Source organism: Mesocricetus auratus, unplaced genomic scaffold (assembly GCF_017639785.1).
Source record: "Mesocricetus auratus isolate SY011 unplaced genomic scaffold, BCM_Maur_2.0 Super-Scaffold_100025, whole genome shotgun sequence".
Lineage (NCBI taxonomy): Eukaryota > Metazoa > Chordata > Mammalia > Rodentia > Cricetidae > Mesocricetus > Mesocricetus auratus.
In genome coordinates this window covers 15,555,943-15,568,097 of record NW_024429206.1, presented here as the reverse complement: position 1 = coordinate 15,568,097, position 12,155 = coordinate 15,555,943, and the positions used below count along the sequence as shown (strand labels likewise).

Genomic DNA, 12,155 nt, shown 5'->3' with positions numbered 1-12,155 from the left:
GCTCACTCTGCCCACTAGAAAGAGTACCAGGGACAACAGACATAAAACTGCCTGGTCAACAGATACTGACCTCCTGAGCATTGGCCACATGCCAGGCCCAAAGCCACAAAAGAGGGAGGCATGTGGGAAAGTTTAAAAACAGTCACCTGTGGGGTGACTCAGTGATAAAAGGTGCTTGCCACCAACCTGAGTAAAACCCATCACCTGTGACTCGTGTACGATTCAACTAGGGCTTCACAGATTTCTGTCACCCAGTCCACTCAATTCGTTTAACGCGTGTGCGTGTGTGCAGGTGTATGGAGGGTGTGTGTGTGTACATGAGTGTGAAGGAAAAAGAGAACAGCCTTGGGCGTCATTTCTCCAGGGCCTTCTGTCTTTTTTCCCTTTAGATTTGATTTTTACACAGGCACAGACACACACAGATACACACACACACACACACACACACACACACACACACACACACACACACACGGAACGGGTTTATGCACGTGAATGCAGGTACCCAGGGAGGCCAGAAGAGAACATCAGAGGCCCTGGGGCTGGAGTCACAGGCAGTTGTGAGCCCCCCACCCCACCTGCCCCCACGCGCCACGTGACTATGAGGACTCAAACTCGGGCCCTCTGCGAGGGCAGCATACACTCTTAACCACTGAGCCATCTTCTCTCCCGCCGCACCTTTTCTTTTGAGTCAGGGTCTCTCACTGGCTGGGAACACCCAAGGTGCGCATGCTTCCAGCTGAGCCATCTCCCCGCCCCCTCGAGAGGACGGTGGTGTGCTGCCCTCTATGGGCCATGTGGAAGGGCGCACCTTGGTTAGAAGGCTCTTCTTCATGAGGTTCGGGAGGCTCAGCTCCGTGGTGTCCTTCCACTGCTCATACTTGCGGTCTTCATAGTCCTTCATCGCCCTGCCCACCTCCAGGTACCTCTGTTTCACCTAGAATTGCAGAAACCGTCATTTCGCTCCTGGAAATGGCACCTTCTCCTCTGTCTGCTGCCCTGGATCTTTCTTCGTATGTGTGTGTATTGTAACCTACCGTGATGCATTTTGGAGAAGGAAAACAGCATTTTCACAGATTTTGGAAGGTCTGCCTGAGATCATCTGACTTGAAAGCCAGCAGGCCACAGTCTGTGCGTGAGAAGAGGTGTAAATGTGTTTTCAAGGCTGGAGAGACACTCGGCAGTCAAGGGCACTGGCTGCCCTTCCAGAGGATGTGAGTTCAGATCCCAGCACCCACGTGGCAGCTCCCATCCACATGTAAGCCCAGCTCTCGAGGATCTGATGGCCTCTGCAGGCACCTGCACACATGTGTGTGAACTCCCACACAGACAGGTTTCAATGGCTACAGGAAGCAAAAGGAAGCCAGGGGTGGTGGCACACACCTGTAACCTCACCACTCAGGGCAGGGAGGCAGGACAGTCACAAATTGCAGGTCAACCTGAGCTATGGAGCAAGACCCTGCCTCAATAAAATAAACAGAATCAGGAAATTATGAGACCATCCGTGCCCTCTAACATGTGGACGTCACACTGGGAAGGCCTGTTTGTCCATCCCTGTGTCACCAAGAGCAGCTTCCTTGGATCAACCTAGCAGCATGGATCATGACCTTCAAATGTCTCCAACATAAGCTATATGGATTTTTTAGACAATGTATTTTACTTTTAGTTATGTGTCTGTGAGTGTGCACCTAAGTGCGATGGCCCATGGGGGCCAGACGTATTGGATCCTCTGGAGCTAGAGAGTTCTAGGTGATTGTGAGCCACCCAATGTGGGAGCCGGAATGGAACTCAAGTCTCCTGAGAGAGCAGTACTTGCTGTACACCACTGAGCTACCTCTCTAGCCCCAAACTCTATAGTTCGTTAAAGAAAGCATCTGTCAGCGCCTGCTTTACCTCATAAAAAAAGTTCTGTGGCAAGATATGGCCAGTGTCAAAAAGGCAGTGGCTGTGGGCTGAGCTGGTAGAGCGTTTGCTTAATATGACCTCAGGGTTCCATCGCCAGCACCACACAAGCCAAAGGCGGTGGCCCCATCTCAGCCTAGCACTTGGGAGACGGAGGCAGGAGAATCCAGGAGGTCAAAGTCGTCTCAGGTACACAGAGAGTTCAAGGTCAGACAGCTATGTAAGACTGTCTCAAAAATAAATGTAAAAGAGAATGAATGAGTAGATTAGATAGACAGATAGATAGATAGATAGATAGATAGATAGATAGATAGATAGATAGATAGATGATAGAGATGATGCATGGATGGATGGATGGATGGATGGATGGATGGATGGATGGATGGATGGATGGGTGGATGGGTGGGTGGGTGGGTGGGTGGGTGGGTGGGTGGGTGGATGGGTGGGTGGGTGGGTGGGTGGGTGGGTGGGTGGGTGGATGGATGGGTGGGTGGGTGGGTGGGTGGGTGGGTGGATGGATGGATGGATGGATGGATGCATCATGACAGTGGTCATCCTTCAAAACAGTCCTATCCGAGGGGAAGCAGGCATCATGAGCACTGAGACAGGAAGAGAAGGAAGCAAGAGGGGGCCTCAGATACAAAGACTCAGGAAACAGGGCGTCTACAGGTACGTGCCCGCCTATGGCCAGCCGTGGGGGCAGCCACCAAGCTGGAGGTGAGGAACACAGCCAGCCTCCCGAGGCGGTGACATACCTCCTGGCCCCGCTCACTGTCCAGGAGTTCCTCGACTTCCTGGAACCTGAGGATGGTATGCTTGATCCTGTAGAAGAGGGAACGCTCCCAGCATATGGCCCCCGCCACCGGGGGGTGGTTCTTGTACAGCGGCGGGTTGCCCAGGTTCTGCACAAAGATCTTATTGACGATGTCGATCTGAAACGCCAGTGGGACAGACAGACATGGCTTCAGTGGAGGGTGGGACTCTTGCAAGGAATGTAAATAAGGGCTGAGGATGGCAGAGCCTTGGGCCAGCTGAGGCCCTGGGGTCTATGGGCAGGGCGGGTAAGATTTAAATAAGATGGAGAATTTGCGGTTGGCATAGTATTTACTACTTTTACTCCCTTACGCTCTCCAATCTCTTTTCTTCTAGGTGCTCCAAGTTGTGTGCATTAAAATAGCATACCACACACCCTGTACACACTGGCTTGATTGAATTATTTGAAATCCAGAAATCTCTCCTAGAGATGACCATTGGCAGATGTGCATTTTAAAAGAGCCGTCTCTAGGCGGGGCCGTGGCCCTGCGTTCACTGCCCAGGCAGCCATGGGTTTCCTGGTTACCTCCTTGTAGTACTGTGCCAGAATATCATTGAATTTCATCATCATCTGCCGGTTGATGGCCTCCCGGGAGCGGATATGCTTGAACTTCAACAGCATGTCAAAGGCCGCTTCCGCTGACCGGAGGGTTTTGAAAGATTCGTCAATAAAATTTTTTGCTTCTTTCTCAATAACCTGTCAGAAGAAAACAGAAGAATAAGAATAAAGGGAGAAAGAGAGGGAGGGGGAGAGGGAGGGGAGAAGGGAGTGGTGGGGCAAGAAAGGAAAAGAGGGGAGGGGGAGGAGAAGGAAGGGGAGGAGAGGAGAGGGGAGCAGGGTGTGTGCCTGTGTGAATGTGTGCACATGTGTGTGCATGTGTGTGCAGGTGCCTGCAGCAGAGGAGGAGAGAAGCCAGGGCTGGGGACTCAGCAGCTTGGGCAGGCCTCTTCTCCTGTCTCAGTGAGAGCGGCCATCTGGTCAGAGGAACTTGCCAGGGCTGGGGGATGGCTCAGTGGGGAAAGTGCTTGCCTTGCAAAGGTGAGGATCCAAGTCGGGACCCCAGGCCCCACATGAAAACCTGGTGGCCACACCTGTAAACCCCTGAGGGTGGGGGCAGAGACAGGGGCCCTGCCTCAAAGGAACGTGTGGAGCATGGCAGAGCAAGACATGCCCTCCTCTGGCCTCTGCATGAGTATACAGATGCATGCAACACACACGCGTGTGCACGCGCGTGCGCGCACACACACACACACACACACATCTTTAAGAGGAGCACTGTGAGCATGAGTAAACACGGGGAGGCCTGGCCTCTGCTTCTGTGGTTGAGTTGATGGCTGTGTTACTTGCCAGAACTTCAATCTTGAAGTCATCCATCACGTATTTCCAGTATGGGGAGGACTTGATGCTGAAGGGGTCAAAACTCAAGTTTTCCATCGGGGTGACCAAGCTGTCTACCCTGCAAAGGACATCGTCGATACGCTTGGGGTCCCCTGTCACAGCTTTGAGCTCTGGGCCAAATATGTTGTAAAATTCTTCTATGACCTGGGGGCGGGGGTGGGACAGAATGGAAGGGAGCTAAATCCTTTGGTTTACTCTGAACACTCTAACCATAAAAAACATCTTGAGATTAACCCACAGGCAGCAGGCCCGACCCACAGGCAGCCTGCTCCCCGTCTGAGGTCTTTGGTGCTATGCCCATGCAACAGGGTAAGGTTCAGAGGCCCCGGGGCTGGAGAGATGGCTTAGATTTTGTTCCAGAGGACCTGGGTCCCATTCCCAGCATCCACGTACAACCCTCTGTATCTTTCTCACTCCAGATGCTTCCTGTGTGAGGCAGCCACCCTGACTAGACACGCCATCTTACAAGAACAACAGAGAATAAGGGCGCCTGCACGCTGAGGTGGGGGAGTGGCTGGTGAGACAGGAACTAAAAACAACCCAGCCTGGCATGTGAGTCTCTGCTATTCTGATGATGCTCAAGCGAGCATGCATTTGCTGGGCGTTGGTGGCGCACGCCTTTAATCCCAGCGCTCAGGAAGCAGAGGCGGGCTGATCTTCCAGTTCGAGGCCAGCCTCGTCTACAACATGAGTTCCAGGACAACCAAGGATACACAGAGAGAAACCCTGTCTCAACAACCAAAAAGAAAAAGAAAAAGCTTATGTATCATTCTAGTGACTCCAAGTTAGAATAAAGGGATTTATTTATTTACTTACTTTGAGACAATGTCTTATTATATAATTCTGGATGGCCTGGAACTCTCCAGATAAACCAGGCTGGCCTCAAGCTCACACTTGCATACCACCACACCCATCAATTTTATATTTGGAATTTCTGTTGACCTTGCACCATATAAAGATGCACTGGAAGCCAGGCATTGGTGGCGCACGCCTTTAATCTCAGCACTCGGGAGACAGAGGCAGGCGGATCTCTGTGAGTTCGAGGCCAGGCTGGTCTACAGAGAGAGTAACAGGACAGACTCCAAAGCCACAGAGAAACCCTGTCACAGAGAAAAACAAAAACAAAAACAAACAAACAAAAAAAGATACACTGAGGTTGGTGTGTGGCTGGCCGCCCAGACAGTACGCATGTGCACCTCCCCCCAAAAGCTGGCGGTGGGGTCAGGTCGCTGCAGAGCTGGTAGTGATCAGAGGGAGAGTTAACAGCGATGAGGCTGGCAGTGGGAAGGTGTGGGGTGGGGAGAACCACATGGGAATCAAAGTCAGGACAGGCAAGTGCCTAGGACAAGGAGACCTCAGGAGGTGGTCTGCCAGCAGAGGGGGGGCGGTGCGGAGCACAGAGAGACGCTGCAAAGCCTGCTGGGAAAACGATTCAGTCAGTAAGAAGCATGAGGACCCACATTTGATTGACAGGCATGGTGGCTTGTGCTTGTTATCCCAGCACTGGGGAGGTGGAGTCAGATGGGTCTCTGAGGGTCACTGACCAGCCGACCTAGATACACATCCACAGTCACAAAAGACCCCGGGGTGCAGCAGGACGTTCTGGTACATTCTAGACTATCCTCTTCGTTCTTCTTTCAGACGTTTCTATCAGACCCTTTCAGATCTCCAGAGTCTACCCAACATGGTGGCATCCCCTATCCAAAGGCCAGAACGGTTCCTCCCATCAGGCACATCTGCACACATCCCAGACAGCATGGCTACTACCTGCAGGATATCTGTGAGGTCTTGGCAGATGCTGGCCATGTAGTCTGTTCTCTCAAACAGCCGCTTCCGGTCAAACTCCCACCGTGCCTCCCTGCCAGAGGCCTCAATCTTGGCCCGGATGTCGAAGTAGGATTTCTTCCATAGCTTGAGAGTGTTTCTGGCCTCCAGGGTTTTGTGCTGGGCACTCGCTCTGTTTTCTCTGTTAGGCCAAGAGATGTCAGGCTTGGAACAAAGACACTATCCCTGTCATCCTGTCACCCACCCACTCTGCCCCGCTGCCGCCGCAGCCGTCCAGCCTAGCTTCTGGGAAAACATGGCTACCTGAGTAGGACAGTAGGCGGCCTTGGCGCCTGTCCCTGTGGTCACTGTGTAGCCTCAACCTTGGAGCACAGACCCTGCGTGGAGCTGACTCACCCATGCGCAGAGTGAGAGAACGGCGGAGTGCAGCCCCATGCCTGTGTCTAGCTTTGTGAGACCCTGGATTTGATCCCCACATCACAGACACCCGACAGGCCAGGCCTCCTGAGGGCCCAGGCCTAGGACTGAGCATGCCCTGGTCATTCACCTTAGTTTCTCCAAATATGAATAAGGAACAAAGTCCCACTCAAAACCACATGCGTGGAGCTGGAGACACGGCTCAGCCTTGCAGAGCACGTGCTGCTCTGTCGTGAGGGCCAGAGTTCAGACCCCATCATGCACTTCAGGCGGCTCACGGCACATGCAACTGGAGCTCCAGGGGACCTGACGCCCTCTTCTGGCCTCTGCTGCAGGCACCTGCACACACGTGTGCATTCACTCACACAGGCACACGTCCATACACATAAGTAAAATAGGCCATGCAGGGTGACACATCTCTTTAAGGCCAGCACTTGGGAGGCAGAGGCAGGCAGGTCTATGTGTCAAGTTCCAGGCTAGCCAGAGATACACAATGAGACCCTGTCTCAAAAATAAATAAATAACTCATATACCTACATAACTGTGTTTTACACAATATAATCATATATGGAATTTTGTGTGACACTGTGTAAATAAAATACATATGCTATATTTTAACAAGTGATAAGAAGGGATAAGTTCAGGTGATGCACATACATCATGGGCAAACCTTGAGGATGTCATGAGGAATGAAACATCACCCAGAAAAGACTTGGTGTTGTATGATCTCCACGCCTTGGGACTTGGAGAGGGAGGAGCTCTGAAGTGACTAAAAGATTTCAGGCTTCTTTGGGACATGAAGAGAATGTTGTTTTAAATATATGTGCTAAAAATCTATGTGCATATGTGTGCATAAGACCACATGAGTGCAGTACTCAAGAATGCCAGAAGGGGGCACCAGATTCCCCCTGGAGCTCTAGTCCAGGCAGGCTGCTGCAAGCTTCCTGTGGGTGCTGGGAACTGAACCCAGGTCCTCTGTAAGAGCAGCAAATGCGGGGCTGGAGAGGTGGCTTGGGGCTGGAGAGATGGCTCAGAGGTTAAGAGCACTGACTGCTCTTCCAGAGGTCCTGAGTTCAATTCCCAGCAACCACATGGTGGCTGACAACCATCTACAATTCAATCTGGTGTATATGTAATAAATAAATCTTAAAAAAAAAGAGCAGCAAATGCTCTCAGTTGCTTAGCCGCCTCCTCAGCCCCATAAAGAATGCTCTTAAGTCAACTGATATGATGGCTAGTACATTGAGAGCATTTGAGTCTCTGTGATGTTGTTCTGCAGTGCTGGGGACGAAACCACGGCCCTTGGTATACCCGGCACCTGCTCCATTGCTGAGCCCTACACCCAGCCTTGAACTGTGCACAGCCTGGACTCCAGGAGGAAACCCCAAGGGACCGGTGGCTTCTCACTTGAACAGAGTGCGCAGGTTGATGACTCGGCACACGCGCTCAGCAATCTCCCAGGCAATGCGCTCCATGAGTGGGATCATCCTCTCGTCCCTGTTGTAATGTCTGGAGATGATCCACACCATGCGCAGGGCACTCATCATGGACGGGATGGTGTCCAGGACCACGTGGAAGTTGGAACCGTGTGTGATATTCTGCCAAAGCCAGAGAGAGGGGACAGAAGAGGGACTTAGCCTCAAGTCCAGGAAATAAATCCCCCTCTGTTTTTTTTTTAAACAGGGTCTTGCTATGTTGCCTAGACTAGCCTCAAAATTACTACATATTGGAGGATGACCTTCAACACCTGATCCTCTCCCCTCTACCTTCCAAGTGCTGGGATTACAGGTGTGTACCACCACACCTGGCTCCCGGAGAGTTTTTGTTTTCTTGCTTATTTATTTGAGACAGGATCTCACGATGTAGCCCAGGCTGTCATGTTTTATTACAGCAACAGGAAGCAAGCTAGGAAAATGACACATCGCATGCATATCTGAGGAGGAACCTGTAATTTGAGTCTTTTAAATTTGTATTACAACTCCAAACTAAAAACAAGAAGTGAGGCAATGTGTCCTGGAAACGTGGGGTGGGACAGAGCTGTGCACTTTCTGTCAACCAGAAAGCAGAGGAATAGACATCGAGGAGTCCCACAAAGACAACAAACAGCCCTCCTACCTCCCATGACCTGCTTCCTCCGGGGAGATCTCTACCTCCTGGAGGTTCCAGAACCTCACAGAACAGCAGTACCATAAGCCCATGGGAGACACTTCCACTCAGACCATAACATGACATATTATGCTCATGAAGACAAAAATTCGGGAACAGGAACATAATTAAAAATAATAAAAGATAAATATTTAGGGGCTGGAGAGATGGCTCAGTGGTTAAGAGCATGTACTTCACCAACAGAGGGCCTGAGTTCAATTCCCAGCACTATGTCTGGTAGCTCACAACCGCCTGTCACTCTAGCTGCAGACCAGAGCCTCTGTAGGCACGTGCATTCCTGTGTGTACAGACTTACATGTAATTAAAAGTAATAAATGAGCTGGGCGTTGGTGGTGCACACCTTTAATCCCAGCACTCGGGAGGCAGAGGCAGGCGGATCTCTGTGAGTTCAAGACTAGCCTGGTCTACAGAGCAAGTTCCAGGACAGCCTCCAAAGCCACAGAGAAACCCTGTCTTGAAAAAATAAATAAATAAATATAAGATTAAGAACACAGAAACAACTAGACAGTGGTGGTACACTCCTTTAATCTCATCACTCACAAGGCAGAGGCAGGTGGATCTCTGTGAGTTAGAAACCAGCCTGATCTACAGAGCCACTTCCAGGACAGCCAGGACTACACAGAGACATTCTGTCTTAAATAAACAAACAAAAAAGAAAGAAAAAAGACAAGGATTCAAACCAAGCTATCCTCAAATTCACTATGTGGCCAAAAATGACCGAGTGCTAGGATTACAGACGTGGACCACCACACAGGACTTATGTGGTCCTGGGTATGGAAGCCAGGGCTCGATGCATGCAAGGCAAGTGCTCTTCCAACTGAGTCCCAGCCCTAGCCCTTCAGCGTAATTTAAAAGTGACATCCATGCAGCGTCCCTCCCAGAGCTGGTTTTCCAGAGTGCAGCCCACCCTTTGTACCTTGAAGTGACGTTCCACGGTGGACAGGAAGCGCACATTGTCCGAGGCCTCCATGTGGAGTTTGAACAGCTCCGTCAGGACTGGCTGCACATTGGCTGTGAGCATGGACTCGCCTTCCTTGATCACTTCTAAGACCTTCCTAACGAAGGGGAGTTTTGTTTGCTCATAGAGGGCGCTCAACGTTGCATTTCTTTCTCGCCAGAACTCAATCTCAGCCAGAGGGCCATTACCCTGAGGGAGATATGAACACACAGACAGCGCTCACCGTTACTGTGGGTGGACACTTATGGTCATTTCTGTAGCGCCCATCCTTCTTTTCCCAACTGCTCCAGGCGGGCTGGGCAGTATGGGGCTTCTGGGTGGACTTTCTCATCTGGTATGGGCCAGTCAGATTGGATCCCGGGACTCTACTGGGAATGCAAGACAAAGATCCTGCCCTTCCTGGTGCTGCCCACAGGGCCAGAAACTACACATCACTGCTGCAGAGGAGGCAGTCTGAGGGTGCCCTTAGCCCCACCAGCATCGTTAGGGAAGTCACAGAGTGAGAGAGACTGGCTCGCACGGAGCCCTTTCTTGGGACGATGCATTGCAAACCCTGCACACATCACCTGGGGTGTCTTCTTGAGCTGGATATCCAGAGCAGATGAAATCTGGTTCAGCCAATTGATCACACACTGCTCCAAGGACTCCAGCATTTCCGTGTTTTTCGCCAGTTCGGACACTTCCCCCTCCACACTGATGCTAGGCATTTCCAGCTTGATCTCGCCTGGTGGACAACAACCTGTTAGAGCCAAGCTTAGGCAAAGCCTTCAAGTTCATCAGCTAGCTCGTCTCTGCCCCCTCCTCTGTCTCTGTCTCTTTCACGGGAATGTGGTTAAAACCCTCTGCTGATTGGTCCAGTGGTTAAATCCCATCAAAGTGATGTCATTACTTGAGAAGTTCCTTGATTGACAACATAATGTGTCTGATTTTTACAAACCAGAGTTCAGTGACTACTTAAGAAGACCTCACCTGGCAGTGGTGACACACACCTTTAATCCCAGCACTCTGGGAGGTAAAGGCAGGCTGATTTCAGAGTTTGAGGCCAGCCTGGTCTACATAGTGAGTTTCAGGACAGCCAGGCATACACAGAATCCCTGCCTCAAAAAGAGAGAAAGGAAAGAAAAAAAAGGAAGGAAGGAAAGAAAGAAAGAAAGGGAAAGAAATCTTCAGGGGCTGGGGAGATGAATCAGTGGTTAAGAGCACCTGCTCTTACAGTGGTCCTGAGGTCTGTAATCAATAGCATCCATATTGATTGGCTAACAACCCCCTGTAACTCAGTTCTGATCTAATGCCCTCTTCTGGCCTCCACTGATACCTGCACTCACATGCACTCCCCGTCAAATATACACAAATACACATAAAGTAAAACAAGTCTTTAAAAAAGGGAAAATTTCCAATATAAAATGAAGATAAATCATGGGTTCAGGGGTATCCTCAGAGGAAATCAAGATAATGTAAAGAAGAAAATGTTTAAGTCCTGGTTCTTTGTCTCAGGGGCTGGGGATAATACGTAACCATTCAACAAAGTAGAATGCTATGAAGAAAAGCAATGAGGACGAGTGGTCTCAGGCCAAACAGAGCAACCAGCAAGGAAATCTTCAAGGTGAAGAACACTTCAGGCATGTGCAAAACCAGAGCCAGGGAGATACCTCCATCAGCTAAAGCGCTTGCCACACAAGCTTAAGGACACAAGTTCAGACCCCCGGAACAAGTCAAGAACAATGCTTCATGCCTGGAATCCCAAGGCAGACATAGGCCATCCCTGGGCTCAGGGACCAGCCAGCCTAGAATAGTTGGCAAGTGAGAGACACTATATCAAAAAAGAAAGTGAGTGACATCTAAAGGCCAATGCCTGCACACAGGGGTGCGCCACCCCAACCTTCCACCCAGAGTCAAGGGCTGAAGTCCTGGGAGAGCTAGTCAGAAAGCGGCAGCATAGGCATTGTCTGGGCTGCTCCACAGGGAGGGAGGGAGGGAGGGAGGGAGGGAGGGAGGGAGGGAGGGAGGGAAGGAGGGAGGGGAAGGAAGAAAGGGAAAACAAAGGAAGGAAAGGGAAGGGAAGGGAAAGGGAAAGGAAAGGGAAGGGAAGGGAAAGGGAAGGGAAGGGGAAAGGGAAGGGGAAGGGGAAAGGGAAGGGAAGGGAAGGGAAGGGAAGGGAAGGGAAGGGAAGGGAAGGAAGGGAAGGGAAGGGAAGGGAAGGGAAGGGAAGGGAAGGGAAGGGAAGGGAAGGGAAGGGAAGGGAAGGAGTTGATTGTCCTAGAGTACTAGTCCCACCTTAGCTTTCCTGGCTAAGCGCTGTCACCTTTTCCATAACTGGGTCCCTAAACATGAGCAGCGGCTCAGCTCCACTGCCTCACCCAGCCAGCCTCTTGCCTCCTTGGTCTCTGCTTGCCACACGTGCTTTCCATCACCCCAGGCTCTGGACCGCAGTTAAAGGGAAGGGATCAGGCAGGTGCTGCCTGGCCGATGACCACTGACAGTGGGTCACCTAAATTCTACAGCAGGGCTTGAATGAAGCTTTCAGATGAGGCCTAGCGCCCCCATGATTGCTCAAGTGGATCTCTGTGAGTTCCAAACCAATCTGGGATATGTAGTGAGACCCTGTCTCAAAACAGGGGTGTTGTGGGGGGGGTCAAGAGAAATGAAATGGATAGATTTCCAGCAGAGACATGAGAAGTCTCAATGGCCTGAAACTCCAGTTTCAGGGGGACCCAG

At 51.1% G+C, this 12,155-nt stretch overlaps 1 protein-coding gene and 1 long non-coding RNA gene across 2 annotated transcripts in view; one reads left to right on the top strand and one right to left on the bottom strand.

The window, feature by feature from the left end:
- Dnah10 (dynein axonemal heavy chain 10) overlaps positions 1–12,155 on the bottom strand; it is a 110,199-nt gene that overhangs the window by 90,471 nt on the left and 7,573 nt on the right. The window contains exons 7-14 of the mRNA XM_040731515.1: positions 10,007–10,164; positions 9,399–9,629; positions 7,724–7,914; positions 5,882–6,080; positions 4,064–4,258; positions 3,242–3,412; positions 2,658–2,834; positions 812–937 (exon numbers count right to left, since the gene is read on the bottom strand). Coding sequence (XP_040587449.1) covers positions 812–937; positions 2,658–2,834; positions 3,242–3,412; positions 4,064–4,258; positions 5,882–6,080; positions 7,724–7,914; positions 9,399–9,629; positions 10,007–10,164 — 1,448 coding nt within the window. The remainder of the gene's footprint in view (positions 1–811; positions 938–2,657; positions 2,835–3,241; positions 3,413–4,063; positions 4,259–5,881; positions 6,081–7,723; positions 7,915–9,398; positions 9,630–10,006; positions 10,165–12,155) is intronic.
- On the top strand, positions 1,719–3,248 carry LOC121134000. Its single transcript, XR_005871001.1, has 3 exons — positions 1,719–2,091; positions 2,470–2,571; positions 3,052–3,248. It is a non-coding gene; the product is annotated as an uncharacterized LOC121134000 (long non-coding RNA).